We start from the raw sequence: 22,593 nt of genomic DNA on the forward strand, positions 1-22,593 counted from the left end.
GGGGGGGGGGGGGGGGGGGGGTTGCATGCTGTTTTTGCAGGGTTCATAGGGGTACAATTCTTTGTACACCTGCTGTTGGTTTAGGGTTCAAAAACAAGGTACCGATGCCTGAACACCTGTTGTTTGCAGGGGATTCATAACGATAGTGGAACTAATCTTTGTAGGTCTGTTTTTTGTGTAGGGTTCATGAAGTTGGTCACGTTGTCTGTACGCCTGTTTTTTTGTGGTATTCATAAAGATGGTAATACTATTCTTTGTACAAGTTTTTGTGTTTGGGATAATGACAGTGGTACCGTTGTATATTGGGTTCATGACCTTGATGTCATTGTTTGTACACCTGTTTTTTGTGTAGGGTTAATGAAGGTGATGCCATGTTCGGACACCTGGCGTTTGTTTTGAGTTAATAACTGTGACGCCATTGTTTGTACACATAACTGCTCGGCTATGCTGGCTCTTTAGCCTCGATGATTTGAGTTACACATATGTATGATGTCCATGTGTGTTGGAACCGGTTTTTCTTATTATTTTTCTTTTACAATATAAAAGTGTCCAATAAATGTGTACGTATAATTATTTATTCAAGTTTTCAATAACACTTGCAAGTTTCCAACAAGAAATCAACTCGTAAACTCTAGATGATGCTCTCTGGGCGGTTTGCTAGGTACTGCTTCAGCCTGCCAGACCTAAAAAATGGGGATAGATATGTTAAAAATACTTATAACTTACTTTTATCACATTTGCACTGTTAAAAGAAGTCATGCCCATCATTGAATATGGCATCTTATGTAACTTTTTTACTAATGTAATTGATCTCTGTTCTGTTTAAGGGCAGTTTTCAGTTTTCCACAGGACAAAAGACAATATTTTTAACTTTTCCCAAAAAGATCTTGAAACAACTGATGTGCTACCTTATTAGTTAAATTTACAATACTCTAAGTTTTCTAATGTTATCACAAAGGAGATAAATTAAAAGCAATTTCCATTTTACACTATACAATTTACATTTTAATTGTAGATTGAATTATTTATTTGATTTTTCAACAGAAATGCAGCTAAGAGTTCATTACCTCGGCTACAACGACAGATCATGGTTAATCTTTATAATCAATTTTGTTAATGAAATTAATTCAATGTAACATGTGAACGAATATGGGATGTTTCATGCCAAATAACTATGCCCTTTATCATATCCCAGATTTACTTTCACAAGGTACTTTGCGTGTTAACCTACGAGTAAATGCAACTGATATTAAGCACGCAAGCATTGGCTCACAAACTGGATGTCATTGGGAAGCAACAAAATAAAAATCTATCGTTTATATACAGCAAATATATCAGCTTATGGCTTATCATGCTGATAATCGCCTATGTATCACTATAATTATTAGTATAATGTTTAAATCTTTGCGATTTTGACCAAAAAAAATATTTTGCGATGTAGACATAGAACATAGACTTAGAACATAGATGGAACACTAAAAGTGTCAAATAGTCAAAAAATACGCTTTATCTTTGATATCCAAAAACCAGTGTGTATAGTTAAACAAGTCATCAACAAAACTTTTATATGTGTGATGTAATATATTATCTAACAGCTTGTACTACTCTAGCTGTAAATGGATTGTTACTGCCACATACTAGCGATTTAATGACGACATAACGGTTATGAAGCTAATTATTGTGGGTTTTTTATGCTTGTCTTATTATTCAGCGGATTATAATTTCGTGATCACGTTATCAAATCGCGAAATCGCGAAATCGCGAAAATATCTTCCCCGCGACATTATCCTACTATACGGTATTACAGAAAAACGTATGTCGTATTGAAATATAATGGGTGTGTCCATATCTTACCAAACTCCCTGGCCAGGTAGCGGGCTATGGCCAGACTCTTTGACAGCTGTTTTCCGCCCACCTCCAGCAGCGGCAGCAGACCAGTTGGCATTTCTGTTATTACAAATGATTTATTTACTAATATATCCATATGTTTTGATTTATTCATTCATAGTTCTAGTTTTGGATTAAACAATGCATATATATCTATGAGCAATATATTTGTACTGTTTACTTGACTCGACATCAAAGTTAGCATTGTCTTACTATGTCATATGACATGAGGGATAGTGTCTTACTTAGTTCATGTAATACTGAACATTGTCTTACTTGGCCTCATGGCATTCCAATCCATTTGAGATGTAACACGGAAGTTGCTGGGTCAAATGAAATATTTGCAACGGCAAACACACTATATCATGCTTGCAATCTACTAATATGCATATGGGGCCTTGGTGGCAATTGTTAATGACGTCAAATGAACACACGGAAGGTCAATGAAAGTCCATCTTACTTCGAATGTTCATGACGTCACCATTCCATAGGATATTTAGATATTTGTTCTTAATTTGAATTGCCTTACTTACATTTAGCTTGATATCTTAATATGCAAGTCTTAATTTGCTAACAAACGTCCCTATACTTGACTTAAGAGCTAAGTTTACAATGCACATAAAACCAGTCTTAAACAATTCTTTAAGTTCTCATTGGCCTGTGTCGGTTCATACAAATTTAACAAGAATATGTATTAATTGACAATGTGTGTTTACCACTGAAATATATCTTTTCTCCATAAACTGATTTTATTGCGATATCCGTTATATACAATGGTCAATATTATACAGTGCTATTGAAGTTAGGGACCAACAACATGGTGAGTATAATCGAGATCTGATCGTAAGGTGTTTAAAAGCGACATTTTTGAAAATGTAGAAAACAGGATCAACCATTTGAACAATATCAGATATGTAGTTAACAAACATACGTTTTCGACCTCTTCAGTGACTGTGAATGACTTTCGATCTGGAGGATACATTGGAATAATCATTTGCGCATGCGCAAACATTTTGAGAACAAATTGAAATTCGTAATGTCGTGTCACGAAATAGGAATAACTATCGTGATTATCGTGATGTATATACATTTTAATTAGATTCCACTCAAATTCACTTGCAGAAGCAGACGATGGTTTGTTGTACTTTTAATGAATACAAGAGAGTTAATTATGAAAATATTCATATAACTCCCTTCAAGTAAACTGTATCAGATATGTATGAAGCAGTCATAACTTCACATTAAAAGGAGAGTAAACATTGTTAAAAAGCAATATTTTATGTGGATATTTAAATAAGAACTGTTGACATTTTTGTGCTGACGACCCTGGTTTACTTCACGTTAATTTCAAGAAAGTCGAACCATTATAGATAATGTCAAGTTGTTTATTACCTTCAGACTTAACTGCCTTTCATTGATATAACACTTGGTTTTATTATCTTTGGTATTTATTACCTATGATTTTTCCCCCTCGGTTTGACGCCGACCAGTAACAACGTCAACCGTTCAAACATAAATACAACACAACACAATCAATACAAATAAAAATCTCAAGTGTTACAGACTACGTTTTGTAACAAGTAATATTGTATTTTTCGTTATACAGTGATCTCTTAATCATTAGTAGGGTTTAACAACTGGATAAATTAAAACATACTACAGTTTACTGCTATCATCATTTCTTACTCAGTTCACTCTGGAAGTGAATACTTTTTACGTGAATAATTTCCCCTCACACTTCTCGAAGTATATCGTGTATCCTTACCCTAATGGTAACATATATCATCTATAGTGTCCTTCTCCAAAATATATCCTATACCTGTATTGCATAATCGTCTCTAAATGTTATCGCCCTATCATTTAACACGTCTTAACAGGCAGCTCGAAGAATATCAGTTCTCGTGGTATCTCTATGGAAAAGTCGGGAAACAAAAGTCAATATCTGCGATCGGACAAAATTCATCACACTGTATTGTTGTATTTTTTATTCTATTTTTTTTATTTATTTTTTTACAATATAGCAAACCCCTTTTCCCTCAACTTGGCCCAAATCTCTTCTCAGAAGCTTAATGGTATTTCTATGTTCTGGTCACCATTAAACTACTTACATATATGCACAGTTTCGTATCTCCACGTTTAAGAAATTATAATCTCGTCAACATAAGTATGAATCAGACGCATTATGGAAATGGACAGTCGTAACCCGGGAAACGCTTACCCTTCCGACCCACATGTTTTCTCATCTGTGTTTTTGTAGGCGTCTGTGATGCCTTTCCTTTCTATATTTTTTTTGATATTTTCGGTTTCTTTTGTTGTGTTGATTTTTGAACAGACATTTTGTTTTGCATTCATTTTATATGAGGACATCAATATTTTGACCTATAAGGTATTTGGCCATATGCATGATATTCTAACTACTTATATATTCTCGGTTTCCTGTTAAAAGTAGTCTATGTACAAAAAATTACACAAAATCGAACAACAAGCCCTTGTCAAATCCTTCGACACCTCTCCAACCTTCCTCCTTTTCTTTCTTGTTCCTCACTCTCTTTATTACTCTTTTCTTTCCTATATCTTCTTCTAAAACAGTACAATGGTACATAAAACCTAATATCCTGGTCTCAGCATGTGAAAATAGTCAAACTGTTTTTTTTCTGTTTTTTTTTTTTTTTTGTATTTGTTTGCTTCTCAACTACAATGCATATAATATTGTTCTATGTATCTTGTTTCAAACTTATAGAGAAAAATAATTGTTTTTCTGCATTGGTATCTAAATTGATGTAATGGTTAATAGAGAAAAATGATTGTTTTTCTGCATTGGTATCTAAATTGATGTAATGTTGAAAAAATGTCAAGACAAACAAAAACTTGTGTGAAAATTAAGAATGTGAGACTGAAATATGATGTGTTATGTTTAATGAACTGTTAAAAAAAAAAAAAGATCGATAATTCACATTGATATTATGAGTAAAGGTACACCATTGTATGACCTGTTTTGAGAAATTTGTATACACTTTACTTCCTTGTTCTTATTTCCTTGTTCGTCCAGTATTACACAAATCGACCATTTTATTTAAGTAAGCATAGCCAAAGTTCGCTTATAAGAATTTGGTAAGTCAAAGAATATGGTTTATCATTTATTCACCTTTTCTGAGATTATGATACAATTATCTTACTTGTGCATATATAGTGCACTGTGTCTGCCTTAGCTTCAGAGCATAATATTAGTATACAGTTGACGTACTGGGTCTGACAACATGATGCAAACTTAACTGTTTATTTTTGGTGTAACATATCACTGTTTTATAATGACAGTAGTATACATATGTACATGTAGTTGTTCTCTTGATACTGGTGTCGATATCATGACCTTTTTATTGGGTGTGAATTAACAAAACTGATATATATATACGATAATTGTAAGAAAAGAGGCGACTTGATATCAACAGAATAATTGTGTTTTAGGGCTTTTGTCAGTGTCGTAACACTAATACCAAGAGGATCATTGGAGGTGACAGCTGTTGCTGTTTGTAATTTAGTAGGTGACGTATGTTACTATTTTTGCTGATATAAATAAAACTGTATAACAAATGGCATTTATTGCTTTAACATTGATATCAATAAAATAAATGACGTAAAGGAGATTTTTTTTTAAGTTGATATCAATGGAAAATTTTAGAAATAAAAGGTGACCTTTAATATCGTTTGAAATATTATTTTAATTATAGTTCTTTTGACACTTTTATCAACAGAAGAATTGAATTGTATGATGTGAACTACATTGTATTTTGTTGCTTTCACACTGATTTCAACAAAAAGGTTTCTTTATAAGATGTGACTTGTTTTGCAAATTTAACACCGATATTAATTCGATAACAGTTATATAAAAGGAAACATTTGTAATGCACGTAAATCCTATTTGGATACCTACAGTAGACATGCAACTGAAATGTAAATATTCAAGGCACGAACCGCTGTGAAGTTAGATTCGTTTAATCAGTATTGATTTGATTCATCTTTAACAATAAAAAAAGTCCCGTCTCTTAAACTGGTGAATAATTGAGTCAGTTTATGTGCGGGACTGCGCCTTCATATAGACAATACTAAACAAACGTGTTTGTATAAAGTTTTATTTAGTTTTAAATAACAAAGACAATGCTGCCATTATGCGTGAACTGATATGTGTCTTAGATCGGGTTCTCTGGACGTTTTGCCAGGTACCGCTTCACGTTTTCGTTATCCTCAACCTTCTGGCGGTTGGCTGCCAATTTAGGAAAGTCTTTCAAAGCATCTGCATTCAGCAGGAGAAAGTCTGTAAATACCTCATGGCACGCCAGGTCTGCTAACGTCAGCTAAAATGTGAAACAGGACAAAACGATTATCAATTAGTGACATTTCATTAAGTGACATCATTTAATGTGATAAAATAAAGATGAGCACACTTCAACGAAAATTATAAAGAACTGTCAACACAGAGTTAAATATACGTCAAGACAAAGTATATCCTATCAACATTATATTTACACAAAGTTTACACGCTATAAATAACCTAAACACAAAATCCACTGCCTCAACACAAATACATAGCCACGGTCAAATCATCCTCTACATAGTATCCTACCCAGCGTCAACAGACTCTTTTTTCATCAACTCTATGTACCCTTTATCCGCCTATATGGACGTATGTAGATGATACTAGTATATATTCAAGTTTGCATTTTATATCTATACTATATTGTGCAACATTCTTCTTTAGAATTTAGTGACGAGTTTTGGATAACCTTAACCATAGTTATACACATCAGCAACGACCAATGCACGTTAAAGGGAGCTAACAGCGACTATTAATGTTTATTTAGACGAGTAGCTGCGTGTGGCATCGTATCCCTTTAGATGTAACCGGGATGTACGGAAAGAAATAAGAGAAATGACCTTTTTAAGTGTGTGATAATTAATATTGGCATTTAAAACGATATCAAGTATTTAAAACTATATGTCTAAACTTACTTCAGATCCAACGAAAAATCCGTTTTTGCCTCCGCTGTTTTCTAAGAAAGTTGTGAATATTCTGGCAAACTTAGGAATAGTTTCATCCACCAAAGTCTTTCTTATTTCCGTCTGATAAACACAATGTAAGGTTAAATATTAAGAAAATTGAAGGGAAAGTATTAAAGATATTTTTTTCGATCACTTAAATTTAAGATAATGTTTTAAATGGCGAATTGCAAATACATATTTGAATTGATAAAATCAACGACAAAACTTGCCTGGATGCATTTTTCGAAAACAACAATTAAAACTGAAATTCACGATCCACTGTTCTCGCGAATTGAAAAATCATTGAAAAAAATGGGATAACCAGAAATAAGGAAGCACTTATTTAAAACCTATAAAGTTGTAGAAAAAGAAAGAAATATTGACAATGATGACAACTTCTTCATGTATCACAATCATAGTTTTATACAACAAATACACGTATTAATTATGACTTGATATACTTAGTTGTTTATAATAAACGTAGAGTGTCCAGATGTTATACAAATTGTATTGGAGCCATATTCTAGAGATACTGTAATGAATTCCACTTACCTTCTTTTTCTCATCCTTTTCAAAGTGCGACTTGACGTACTCCGTGAGGCAATCTGAAGCCGTGTCTATGACCTGGTCGACCATACATTGCTCCAGATTGTTCTTACCTGCCAAACCTGTAAAATATCACAGAACAATATAACCCATACATGCAAAATATGATAAAGAATTCATTCTACCACACCACCTGTACAACAATATCATAGATAAAACAGTCTACCATACCTACTATAAAATATCATCGATAACACACTATAAATATTTACATAACGTTTTACAACTGTAGTTAATATTTCAGATACTGGTTTTAAACTTAAGCTTTATATACTTTGGAATGGTAAAGTGATGTAAGCAAATATGGTCATACAACATACAGGTTGAGCCTTACCGAACTCCCTGCCGACGTAGCGGGCTATGGCCATACTCTGTGACAGCTGCTTTCCGTCCACCTCCAGCACCGGCAGTTGACCAGTGGGCATCTCTAAAAGGAAAAACAAGAAACATTGTGTTATAATTGATCATGTAGAATATTTTAATAAATCACTTAAATGGAAAACTAATGCAAGAACAAACATTAAACAAACCTATAAACGACCGAAATATCATGTCCCTAGATTACCTTCAGAAACCTTTCTAAAAAGTAGTTAAAAAGTAAAACCTCCACTATGTGTCTGTTCTTTTTTCTTAGTGAATATATGACATTGAGTGCGTTTCCATTCGATATTATGACAAATACAGCGAGTTAGTAAATGTTAATTCGATGAAACTCACTTAATATATTTTCATCATAACATGATCATTATACTTTTCTTGTGGGTGTATAATGAATAGGGGGACAAAAAAAAATCAAAAGTGTGTCCGGAAAGGTTAAAAATTGAAATATATACACATATGGGGTGTATAAGAACATATACGAAATTAAACGATTTAAACAAATGCATATATTGACAGAAAAAAATATTAAACAGAACATAATTCTGCCAAAGTAACAAAACACAAGGACATCACTTCAAAACTGGACAGTCTTGTCCATACGAAGATAACACAACAAGACCGTAAGAGACACACATACACCAGGCAAAACCCCACGAACGAAGAGCTATGGAATGATTTAATAAATATACCAGCAAAATATGTGGCATCATGTCTATCAGATACAAGAAAGTTAAAAGAATATGGTCAATAACGAACAACGATCTTAGGCAATACAATTTATATTTTATTTTGGCAGACAATTAATAATTTTCTTATTAATCCAAGTCCAAAGTCCAAACTATGTATGTAGGTTGGCAGTAAAGTGACTGTTTGTCAAAAATGAACTTGAAGAAATATATAGGGAACGTGAATTATGGAAGGAGCATGCCAGCTTATCTCGGTGGACATATCCTCGATATCCAGGAGTTACGCTCAGCGTAGGTGGGCGTAACCCCTGGATATCGATGATGCGATGGACATAACTCTCCATAACAAGTGACACCCCTCCCGTTCGAGTATTACCTCATTCTACATGTCGAGAGACCAAACTGTAGTAACTTGGTAACCTTGGAATATTTTCTTCTCTAACAATAGGTATTAAATGATCTTGGAATGAGTTGCACTGGAGTCGCTATGTCGGAAAATTATATCTGACCGCTAACTGAACCTATATCTAAAGCATTTGTCGTAAATTTTAACCTCCGGTATCTTTATTGTTAATTTACATATCTTTATACCACAAACTTAGTGTGACAGGGGAGACAACACCTACATAGGTTTCATCATGTGGCTATCGTAAAAAAGTTCGCAGAGTAATCATGATAGGTACTTTTCATAATACACCGCATCTATGATGCTACAGTATGAATGGCTTTATTTTTCTGTTCACAGATTTTGACTACTTATTATAACCTTTCTCCTAATGAATATGTAACTATACACATGCAAGTTTGGTCGATAAAGGGACTAGTTGCTATGCAATATCGATTGATATGACACAGAATTGTAGCAATATGCATGTTTCACGTTAAACATGATACATTACTTGGTGTTTATTGTTTTAATTATGCCATATTGGTATGAAAACAATCCAGTATGTATGGTATTCTTGGAATATGGTATTATATAGGGTATAAGTCAATGAAACCCTAAGTTCACAACGTACTACTTAATGTCCAGGGTAAATGTGTGACTTTGTACTGCATCTATCCGCGATAACCGGGGCTGGACACACGCCAACCTACCGTTTATACATTCAAGTCAAGCAAATGTCTGCGAATTAAGTAAAGTTAATTCTTTTGTATTGTCAACATATAAGGAGACGATTTGACATCAGAACCGATAACGAGAGAACGATACAACACGAACTCTACAAACGACCGAAACTGTAAAGTAATGTTAGTGTTTAATGAAAAGAGACTCTGAGTAGTTTGTCACAAATGTCACTCCACGTGTCGTACGCCAACACCTGTTTTGATAAGTTGCAAAAAAAGAAGATAAATGCAATTTGATTTTCAAAAAGCCATCATCATCACCGGTAGATCATTTGATCAATACGTCTCTCTAAACTCTTAACATTCACTCCTCAAAAAAGGTTTGGATTTTATTATGTTAAGGGCTTACGTCGTGTTAATAGCTAACGGCCATTGATACACAGACCGCTAAGTCAGTATATAGAACGTGGCTTTTACAAAGCCGATCCGTGTCAGGTCATTCGTTGGACAGTGCGCAGGGTAGACGTTAGACCAGCTATATATTCCTGGCCGTGGGGACATACACAGCCATACACGGATTTAAGAGGATATTAAAATCAAAATACTCTTAGTATTGTTTTTCAAAGATTTAATTTTCTAGTGTATTCATTTATAACGTTGAAACATAAGTTATTCTTAAGTTATTCTTAATATTTCCACATGACTTCAGAAAGTGTACGAAATGCGAAAGCCTGTCTGATCCTGTGGTAAGTCTGTCAGCAAACACTGACCATAACAGGGGTCAACTTTGTTTGTTTAATAAGTAACACTAGTCGTAGATCAATATACTGTTACATAATGTACCTGTTGAGAAATCTTCCACCGTTCCATGTTATTCCCATACTTATTGCAAAACAAATGCGTAGCAAAATTCCTTTGCACATAACTATTATGTGTTTGAAATACCAAAATATGATTATATCCAATTGACTTGGAAAACCTGAAACAATGTTTGACTTGCTTGGTTTGAAAGCAAGATGTGCCATTTCTTTACCAGGTTTGAAAGCACTATAAGTATTGTTTTATAAAGTTTGGGAGGATTTTATAATATCGCTTTCTGTCTGGTGTAGGGGTATTATAAACCGCAAACTAGCTTGGTGTGGCAGAATTATATACAAGTCGATAACATTGTTTAAAGACATAATAATTATATAATAACAAATGTCAACCAAGTTTGATGTTCTGAGAGCTTGGTGTATGGATTTCATATACAAGTGCTATACATAGTTTGAGGGCATTATAGATCAATCGGATTACTTAGTTTAAAGGTATTATATAAAAGGTTGTAAACTGGTGTGAGGGAATAATTTAAGCATTTATATCTTACTTGGTTTAAGAGCAGGCCAATCTGGAAACGTGATGGTATCCTCTTCACATGTTTGACCAGCAGCTGCAAAGGCAAGGCGAATCAGCTCGCCCCTCGCTCGGACGCCGAAGTAAATAAGTTTGTGGGAGGGCATGTTGTCTGGTAGATGTTGGTAGTAGAGTGTCCTGGGGTAGATGGTGGTGGAAGACTGTCCTAGGATAGATGTCGGTCGACTGGTGTTGTCAGGCTTGTGATACACGTATATATGGCCCTCGGATAACGATGTTTGTTCAAAAAATTATGCTCAGGCATGCGCGGACTTATGGGGTACTTATACTTAACGCGTGATGTAGACTGACCGAAAATCGACTCGGCGGTGATCGAAAATAACATTCAACACTTGAATCGATATTTTTGTTCACAAAAGTATTTCAAAAGTACTATGTACAACAAAACGATATTTGCATTGTTGTTTTATTTTTCAGATTCATTTCGATTGCCAGTTTTGTCTAAATTGTATCATCGTTAAGCGAAGCTGTGGCATATATTGCCCTTGTATGGTGAAAAGTTGCGGTAAATTTGTTCTTGCGTGTCGACATTTTGTGGTATATTTTGTCCTTTCATGTTGCCGCAGTGGTACCTCGGTGTAGCCGTGATCGCTAACGCGCACAGTTATTTCTACTGTCGCAATCACGCGTGAGCTTCAGTCCTCTCACTCTCCCAAGAATCCCGGTTCGATCCCAAACGGTGGCGGAAAAAGAGAGTGATGTCAGATAGGGATAGTTGTTATCCCTCTGATGGTACGATGGTTTCCCCCACTGGGCTTTCCTATACCATGAAAACAACATCTGTTCCCTTATCGGCATCGCAATAAAAGTTCTACAGAGCTTATGTTTATTCTTGACAATATACACAATATTAAATGAAGATTATATATTTACTTCCTTTTTTTGTCCGTATGTTGTCCTTGTGTTGTGACTCTATGGTATTTTTTGTCATTGTGAAATTTCGCTGTGGTATTTTTTGCTTTTTTGATGTTGACATTTTGTGGGATATTGGTCATTGTATGCTTACATTGTTTGGCATATTTTGTCCTTACATTTAACATGGTAGTTTGTTTGGTCCTAATATGCTACCTCAATGGTATATTTTGTCCTTGTATGCTGCCTCTGTGGTATATTTTGTCCCTGTATGTTGTCGTTATGATATATATTTTGTCCATGTATGCTGCCTCTATGGTATATTTTAACCATGTACGCTGACTTTATGGTATAGTTTGTCCTTGTATGCTGACTCTATGGTATATTTTGTCCTTGTACGCTGACTCTATGGTATATTTTGTCCTTGTATGCTGCCTCTCTGGTATATTTTGTACTTGTAAGCTGACTATATGGTATATTTTGTCTTTGTTCGCTGCCTCTTCGGTATATTTTATCCATGCATGTTGATTATATGATATATTTAGTCCTTTTATGCTGACTCTATGGTAAATTTTGTCCTAGTATGCTGCCTCTACAGTATATTTTATCAATGCATGTTGATTATATGATATATTAAGTAATTTTATGCTGAATCTGTGGTAAATGTTGTCCTTGCATGCTGCCTCTACAGTATATTTTATCCATGCATGTTGATTATATGATATAATTTGTCCTTGTATGTTGTCTCAATGGAATATTTTGTCCTTGTATGCTGACTCTTTGGTATATTTTGTCTTTCTCCGCTGACTCTATGGTATATTTCCCCTTGTATGCTGACTCTATGGTATATTTTGTCCTTGTATGTTGACTCTATGGTATGTTTTTTCCGTGTATGCTGACTCTATGGTATATTATGTCCTTGTATGCTGACTCTATGGTATATTTTGTCCGTGTATGCTGACTCTATGGTATATTTTGTCCTTGTATGTTGACTATATGGTATATGTTTTCCGTTTATGCTGACTCTATGGTATATTTTGTCCTTGTATGTTGACTCTATGGTATATTTTGTCAGTGTATACTGCTTCTATGGTATATTTTGTCCGTGTATGCTGACTCTTTGGTATATTTTGTCCGTGTATGCTGACTCTGTGGTACATTTTGTCCTTGTATGCTGACACTATGGCATATTTTGTTTCTTGTACGCTGACTCTATGGTATATTTTGTCCCTGTATGCTGACTCTATGGTATGTTTTGTCCTTGTATGCTTATACTATTGCATATTTTGTCTGTGGATACTGACTCTATGGTATATTATGTCTTTGAATGCTGACTCTATGGTATATTTTGTCCGTGTATGCTGACTCTATGGTATATTTTGTCCGTGTACGCTGACTCTATGGTATATTTTGTCCATGTATGTTGACTCTATGGTATATTATGTCCGTGTATGCTGACTCTATGGTACATTTTGTACTTGTATGCTGCCTCTTTGGAATAGTTTGTCCGTGTAAGCTGACTCTACGGTATACTATGTCTTTGTATGCTGACTCTATGGTATATTTTGTCCGTGTATGCTGACTCTATGGTATATTTTGTCCTTGTATGCTGACTCTATGGTATATTTTGTCCTTGTATACTGCTTCTATGGTATATTTTGTCCTTGTATGCTGCCTCGACGGCATATTTTATCCATGTATGCTGACTCTATGGTATATTTTGTCCTTTTATGCTGACTCTATGGTATATTTTGTCCTTGTATACTGCCTCTATGGTATATTTTATCCATGCATGTTGATTATATGATATATTTTGTCCTTTTATGCTGACTCTATGGTATATTTTGTCCTTGTATACTACTTCTATGATATATTTTGTCCTTGTATGCTGCTTCTACGGTATATTTTGTCCCTTGAATGGTGACTCTATGGTCTATTTTGTCCCCTGAATGATGACTCTATGATATATTTTGTCCCTTGAATGGTTACATCATCAGCTTGACTTGCTTTCTCTGCAGTGGAGTCCTACTCAACCACTCCCATTTCGTCTGACCTAAGAGGATGGATTGCTGATGGATGACTCTGTCACCCTCGAGTAGGAAAAGATAAATCTGGTCCCGTATAACTGGCCTTAGAGTGGGACCACCGCGTTACAGTGCTGTTTAATGCAGACAGACTCTGTATTACATAATGTCCAAGGCTGGGTGGTTCTAAGCATGGTTAGCCTAACGAAATGTTAATGAAATTTTCATATTGTGAAACATCTGAACAACAAGAAATTTGGAATATATGTACATTGAATTTCAATTTTAGATTAAATATCTTTGTATGTTTTTATAAAATTGTCGTTAAACGAAAAACTGGCTAAACATAACCGACTCCGACTTTGTTTTCTCAGTAAACAACCTGAGCATGCTCATTTGTGATAAGACAGGTCCGTATGTCGTTTTCCCGTCTGGAGTACATGTTTATATAACAGTCATTAATATATATATATAAGCGTCGGCCTGCTTGCTTTACTCTGGTTTGAGATTAACAAATTTGGTATTAAGTATTTGCGATAGTTTTGTTTTGTATCTTTAAAGACTTCTAGTTTCAAAAGTTTAAAGTATTTTATTTCAAATACTGTTTCATTGTACAGGATTTAATATTTGTTATAATGACAGCAATAACAATGACTGTTACAAGGAGAACGGGGTCTGTGTTATACATACAAAGATTTTGGATAAATGGTCTTGCATAATAAACAATATATATTTTTTTTTTTATTTAGTCGATTTTGAGCAGTGTTAGAACCCTCTTTTAAATGTGTACCTAGTTTAAAATAACTGATTACACTTAATTTGGACTCAGTGAAATTGCCCTGTAATAATTTGTATCACAAAGTGCATTACAATTTGGCCAAAGATCAATATGTGTTTTGATAAAGAGCGTAATTACTACATTTTTTTGTCATACTAATAATGCTATTCATATCAATGCATACTTTTCCAAAATATTTGATATAACCGTATTAACATATTATAATACTTATTTAATCCCTTACAAACATATTTTCCCAGCATTTACTAGTCCCTCAGACAGTAAGGAGATCTTCAAACTCATCATAGATAGCCAAGATAATGTTTGGCTAAATGTACACATACATCCTCTATCGCCATGCAGTGATACGTTCATACGTGTCAATGGTTTATCACTTGCTATCTGCTATTGTAGCTGTATAAATAGTCCATAACTCTATCTTCACATGCATATGTACTTGTTATTTTTATATGACTGTACAACAGGAAACGCTTACTTTCCCACAACATCTGGTATCATCGCCTATTCGATTATGAAGGTTAAGATGTATGTGTATAACCTCGTTTCCTGTTACACTATTAATTTTGAGTTCAGGGTTGTATTTTGTCTTCTTGTGAAGAAAATATCCGTCAGGAATTATTACTTGAAACGCCAGCTCGAAGGATTACTTCTAGTCACAGTTCATTGGACACGCCCTGGATAGCCTTATTCCTTGTACTTCACCCATTGTGAGGACATATGCACACTTGTGATTATACTTTAGGCGTCCCTACTATTGCCAGTTTGTGAACATGGCTACTAGAATCAAAATCAAACCAACAGTTATGTTTTGTTTGGCGTTAATGTCCTCCCAACTGATGACGTCATATACATCCGGGTGTCGAGAGGGACACTACCGAAAATAATAAGTATGCAAGTTATAAAAGAAAAGACGTAAATCTTAATAGTTGGTTTCTGCCATTAACCAGAATACACAGAAGAACACTTTCCAGGGGTCTCATCATTAGTCGCTTCTTACGATACTATGCAGTTGAGATATAGTATGCACATTCTTTTCCCCAACCTCCGGGGTTGGCTTGCGAAAGACGTTCTCACAAGTCTGTTATATGTAATATTTATCATGCATAGTCCGTTCTCGCTATCTGTGATATTGATATGTTTATCATGACATCGCCGAAAGGTCGACAGTCACTCACGTAGTGGCATTGGTAAGGTAAAGCCGTCGCCATGGGAAGATAACGTTTAGGAAAGGAAATACTTCAAAACTCACATGTAAGAAAGACATTATTCATGTTCAATAAAAAGGGAAAAATAATAGAGATAAGAAAACGCGGTTATCAACAGATAGCGATCTGTATTATGTATTCGTACTATCGTATAAACAGCAGGTCGCTCGGTTAAAGTACAAACGGCAGTATGATATGATTCATGAATTATAAAGACAGGCCACCTTAAAAAGGTACAGTCTTATCAAGATATGAAATCGTTAACAAATAAAAACGCAAAAATACTTAATTTTTTATGTATTCAGTGCATATTATGACAAAATGCATATTAATTTCAAACCTTATTTCTATCTCAACCTCAAAACTTCAAAACTGTTTTCAAAATTAAAGAAAGAATACCGAAGTGACAACCAAACCGTAACTCGAACATGATAAAACTAAGTTTTACAGACACCTTTGAAACAGGACAAGGCTATTACTATGAAGACAAGGGGCCTGTTCGATTATGCGGAACAACCGGTTTGTCCGTTTATTAATGTAACATTTTCGGGTTTAACTTCTGGCGGACCTGCAAACGTTTATGCACGCCTTGCAAGGCGTTGTCAAGGATCGCATTAAAATTAGCATTAGCATTAAAATTTGCATTAGATTATTGGGTCCGACCTTATTTAATAAACAAACAACTGTGGTCCAACCGGTTTAAACGAAAACGGCCCAAGTCTTCCCAAACATCAAGCGTCCTCTGATTTGTCGACCACACTCACCATGTCAGTTTAGTCAAGATCAAAGTGATGTCACGTCCTCAAAGTGAAGAACCGTGACAAGAAAACAAGGAGACACACTAATGAGCATAAGCAACACATGTACATCACACAAAGAAATATTCCTCAATCGGTTACATGTATGATGGTGACCATAATACTTGCCCAGTTTTCATCAATCCGTATCTTTGGAAACTCTATACAAATGAGTTTTCAACGATGTTATCCAATTATAACAAATTAGTGAAGCAATATCCTCTGTGAATAGCTGCGGATATGAGAAAAGGATCTATGGGAGCATAGTAAGCAACTAGAGTAAAGAATGGTTATCTTAAATCACGGAAAACACAACTGTTGTCATCGTAGTTCATTGTTTATAAGAAAACTCACCCATATAAACAGCCAAAGAATATAACAGATTTAATAATGTGTGATTCACTTTGCCTCAAAAAATAGACATATTTCTTCTACGCTTTATCTTAAGGACTTCCCAACCTTGGTAATACACATGTTTTTCTTGACGTATTTTCGTGTCGTCATTTCCGTATTGCGTATCGGGCATTCCATTACCGTAGTGTAAATTATAGTAACACCGGGTAAACAATAATACACGTGCGTGACAATGATATGTCAACACCCGATATCGATAATTAACTTGGAAATGTGTAATCACACGTACATCAGAAATAAAGCTTATGATACAAAGACATTAATTAGCTCAAGGGAAAACACTGAAAACACTGACATACGATCAGACGACTTCAAGAAGGTCGTATATATGAGGCGCATGGGGACTGATGTGTTTTGTTTACCGACCTCACCTGTACGTATCACATGCTAACAGTAGTTCACAATGTCTTGGTCGCTACGACTTTTGTTGTCAAGCGAGTTACGCTTTGTCAGATAAATCGGTTCACAAACGCAATAACAATAACTCTGTGAAAATAGTGGCTTGTAAAATATCAAGATCCCTATAAAATGCAAGTGCATGTGCGTGCACGTAATAACGACATATGTACCTGACATGTTAATATAACATGCGTAAGCGGGCTATGGAATGATGTCCAAAGTGAACATGATTGAGAGTAATTTTGTTCCATAAAAGAACAGTAAATTGATGATTAAATATATTAATTTGATTTATTTCTGTCGTTTTTGGTATAGTAAAGAAAATAAGTGTCATTGTATAAATTCTATCCCTCTTCAAAACGTTCCGATTTTTTCCAGAGTAGACAACTCTGACCAGTATCAAAATTATTGTAAAGTGTAAAATAAATTAATTATAAAGACTTTTTGTGTATTTGGTTCAATTTTTCACTCTTTTTTGTATGAAACTATGCGTCCTGTTTGTTTTTAGCTTTTATTTAGTAACTTTTATCCATACAATTTCAATAAAAAACGCTTTTTGTAACATGTTGTAGATATTTTATGATAAATAAAATATTTGTAGGGTTGATTAGCAATGTTTCTTTTCATTATTTTATTGTTATTATAGTTTGAACAATGCCGCACGCTCAAAAAATGTGAAAGTGTTGAATTTGACAAAAAATAAATTTTTGGTATTTTTTACAAAAAAATCCCCAGTTTATCGGAATGCTAAGATTTTCATAATATCATCCCGACATAGTCACATAACAATCATGTGAAACTTTCATTGAATTCTGCTGGCTAATTGCGAAAGGGTGGAGCCTCCTTAAAAGACAATATTTCATGTTTCCCATGCCATGCCATGTCCCTGTGTCCGACAAAAGACTGGTTTTATCATATGTATTTTTTTAATAATCTATCCTACTTACTAACCGACATGTGCTGTCAAGGCTTGCAAAAAACATGACTGCTGCTCACCGACATGCGCTGTCGTGGCTTGCAGAAAACATGTCTGCTGCTCATATCAGCTAACCTGTACAGATAGCCCAGATAATTATGTAATCGGGCTTATTGATCCAATATAGTAAATCAGATAACGTATAGCATATATGTGATGCGGGGCAACGATGCACATGAACATGCCGATTTTTTTTATTTTTTTTCAGAAAAAGCCAAAGCTTTCCTCAAGAACTATTCATATCACTGTGACAACCAGGTGACGTCATTTGCGATAGTCTGAGTGACTGGGCGGCTAATTATTCTAGTTCTTCACACTAGCAAGTGCATTATCGTAGTATATATACTGAAAAGGATGTATACATTTCATAATTATAAAAGCTCACTGGTAGTTCATATATTAACAAAAATGTTTGCATTATACGAACCTGAATATGATAAAAAATAACTGTCTTATCCATTATATTTCATGCTTTTTCATTAATATAGCATTGCCGCCTTCATTGCACTGCGGTGAAGTTAGATATAAGAGAACAGTTGCCGATATTTAAAGAGAGAAAAAAAGTAAGGGAATACTGTAGTGTAAAAATACATGATTCTGACTTAAAATCGATAAAAATATGGCAAAATATTAACAATGAAATATTTACATGGAGACCATTGAACAAGTGCTAGGAGAATAGGACCAGGTGTTCTGGAAGGGTAAACGATTTCTGCTTCAACGACGACACCCGCCATGTTAATCTAGGTCAATCACAGAAATGACACGTCCTCATATCAGCATAATTAAAAATATCGACCTTCATATTACATAAAGAAATAACATATTTCCCAATGAGATCGTGACGACAACCATTAAACTTGTCCAAAGTATTTGGAAACCATGTGCTGTAAGTTTATTAGTCAGTAGTCAACATTTATCACGGAAGTCATGATATTCTGACCCGTCCCTGTAGATCAGGTTGTAAGTTAGGATCGCAGAAAACGGCTGAAGTAAATTAATCTGTAGTGTCCCTGATTTCGATGCGCTCAATTCATTTCTTTCTACTTTAAGACGGTACATAGTCGATACATATGTATGTGAGAAGACTTGAAGAGTTTTTTTTGCTACAAGTCCTGATAAGCTTACCAATATAATTCAGCCTCGTATAAAAACAAAATCGGTCAGAAGAGGGACACAGTTTGTTTCTATGGGAATTCTACAGTCTGGTGGAACACCTTGCTATCGAATTTAAATGACATTGTCAACCGGAAACTCAATCATTCTCACAATTCTTTCTTCGGTATGTTCATAAAATACGTTCCGACATATTTTTTCTCTTTCTTGTAACAGAAAGCTGTCATACAAAATTGTAGCATGAGAATGAAAATCAGCTCAACAAAACTCTTGTAAGAATGAGTAAATCATTTAATAAAACAAATAAACAGGTAAACATTCTTTAGAAAAATAAATATGCAAAACATGCAAAATGCCAAGATATTCCATAAAACAAAAGTTGGAATTACTTAATTGGATCTCAAATGTCATTGTTCGACGATGATTGTGATCGAACACCTGGACTACCTCTCTATCCGTACATTACAAATAGCAAGCACCAAACAACACAGATTTCCCGGGCGTCTGACTGTATAAGACTAGAGCGGGGCGTCATATATCCTCTCCAAAAGCTATGCAACTGCAAGTCAATCGCTCCCACTTGGTTCAACGGATTACATGTGGAAACGATCTGGTTCAAGGAAATTACTTCAACAGTGTCCACAAAAACACAGATGTTCTTTTGTTTAGACGTCCGACTTGGGTCGTTTGTCCACGTACGCTTTCACTTTCGGGTTTGATAAGACTAGTTTCCTGTGGGCTACAAGCTTGGGGTACTTGTCCAGGGCCTTGGGGTCCGCTAACAGGAAATTTTCAAAGCCCTCGTACACTGCCAGGTCAGCAGCCGTCAACTGTAAATACCAAAAGTCAAAGATAACACTGTAGTGCAGATCATTCAAAACACCATTACATAACGTTGCACGCTCACATGCTATAAATAAACAACATTTGAATAGCAGTAGCAATGTCCTGATAAGGTAAGTTTGTTTTGTGTGGGATCGTTACCAGGCACACCTTGCTTTGTGAATAGTTGCAGGCGTTATGAGTAATTGTTAAGTAATGTGGTTAGTTTCACGCGATAACTGACATCACATCATCAATAAACATTATGTGTAATGACATTTTTGTATAGATGTCATATATCAAAAGCGTTTTGAAATATTTCATCATTTACCTTTTTTCCGACGAAATAACCGCTCTTGTCTTTGTTCATATCTAGAAATTTGGTCACGTTTGTAGCAAATGTTGTCAGAACTGTATCGAAAGTTTTCTTCTTAAGCTCTTCCTGCAAAGCAAAGCAAAAAAACCGATACAGAAAATAATGATATTGTAAATATTCACTTGAATTCTCATATACAAATCCATCAATGTGTAACCCGACGTTGTTTTCAGGAAAGGGTTACATTACAATTTGGAAAGACTGGTCGGTTACATATGTTTAATAAAAAGAAAATCCTTTTTCTAATGATGAAGTCATACTTTTTTCAAGTTAAGGGCGAACCATTACAATTCCAATGAAATCACGATACAGGTAGACTCATGGTTATAACAATATCAAACTAACCTTCTTTTCAGGGTCCTTCTCAAAGGCGAACTTGAAGAACTCGGTCAACAAGTCTCCTATGGTATCGACAACTTGGTCTGTCTTTGCCTGGTCTAGGCTACTGTCTCCCGCCATACCTGCAGCGTGGAGAAGTGACGTTACAGATTAATGTTACAAAGCAAGTCATGGATCCTGTTATATATTTCCACGTCCAATGTAAAATGAAGTACAATACAAGAAGTTACAGTAAGATGAAAGCAGGATGAAGGGATTATCTAGAATACTTGCTTATAGTGTATATTTTTTTTATTATTATTTGGCGTGACAAATGTTTTCGAGATGTGACTGATCGATTATAATATTATCAATACACCATCCTTACCAAACTCTCGGGATAAGTATCTCGATATCGCGAGACTCTGCGAAATCTTTACCCCATCGACCTCCAGCACTGGCAGCTGTCCAGTTGGCATTTCTGTTGACAAAGTGCACACATTGTATTTAGATACATCATTTATTCATTGAAAGTTCTCGCTTATCATGGTCTAAAACAGGTATATTACGTAACTGTACAGCTTGATCCTGACATCAGCTTCTATCAATACCGGCTGGCGGCAACTTCGCGCTGCGGTCACAAATCATTGGGCACAAGAAGTTCTAGTGACAGATTACATTTTGTTTTTTGAATTTTTCTTTGATATTGATTGCCAATACACCGACAAAATACTTCAAATCATTTTGAAAACATTTTACAAACAGAGTTACTATGTGTAGTGACTCCTAGCATGAAAGCGTAACATTTATAACGTTTAAAAACACTTAACATGATTGATGAACAGCCCATGTGCTGTGTGTATAAGCTGTCCGACAGTGAGTTACAGCAGAAAGTATAACACGGACATACCACGGGCCCTTAAACTTTCATACCACAAGAGACATTTACATAATGACAAACGGCCATTTTTTAAACTCTCGTGGTTTTAACACAAGTGTGTTACTTGTTGGGTAAAGATCACGTGTTTGTCACAGCAGATCTTTCTTAATTAACAATACTTTTTCTATTCGAATCATTTCATAAATTTGTAATTATTTTGAAAATGACATTGTAACCATCTGTACGGACATCAATGGCACACATCGCATGATTGTTACAATCAAATCACCGAAAAGATATTGTATAAAATATAAGATCATTTCGTCTCATATTTCCCCTAGTTCATACCTGGTTTTTTGGATGGCCAGTCAGCGAATGTGATGATCTTGTCCGTGTAGGTTTTCCCTGCTGCTGCGAACAGCAGCCTAATGAGCTCGCCTCGGGCTCGGAGGGGAAAGTAATGCAAGGTGTAGGTAGGCATTGTGTAGCTTGTGAAATCACTAAACACTGAATGATATGGACGACGATCACGTTGCT

At 35.1% G+C, this 22,593-nt stretch overlaps 1 protein-coding gene across 1 annotated transcript; it reads right to left on the reverse strand.

The window, feature by feature from the left end:
- Nucleotides 1-6,074: 6,074 nt before the first annotated feature.
- LOC110466268 lies at nucleotides 6,075-22,592 on the reverse strand. Its single transcript, XM_021522668.1, has 10 exons — nucleotides 22,405-22,592; nucleotides 21,565-21,657; nucleotides 21,204-21,319; nucleotides 20,814-20,924; nucleotides 20,332-20,490; nucleotides 11,032-11,305; nucleotides 7,865-7,957; nucleotides 7,477-7,592; nucleotides 6,895-7,005; nucleotides 6,075-6,239 (listed from the first exon to the last, which is right to left on the reverse strand). Exons 1-10 carry the CDS (start codon nucleotides 22,535-22,537, stop codon nucleotides 6,075-6,077), a joined length of 1,371 nt encoding a protein of 456 aa, XP_021378343.1. The 5' UTR covers nucleotides 22,538-22,592.
- Between the last annotated feature and the right edge of the window lies 1 nt (nucleotide 22,593).

The sequence above is a fragment of the Mizuhopecten yessoensis genome, unplaced genomic scaffold (assembly GCF_002113885.1).
Source record: "Mizuhopecten yessoensis strain PY_sf001 unplaced genomic scaffold, ASM211388v2 scaffold11127, whole genome shotgun sequence".
Lineage (NCBI taxonomy): Eukaryota > Metazoa > Mollusca > Bivalvia > Pectinida > Pectinidae > Mizuhopecten > Mizuhopecten yessoensis.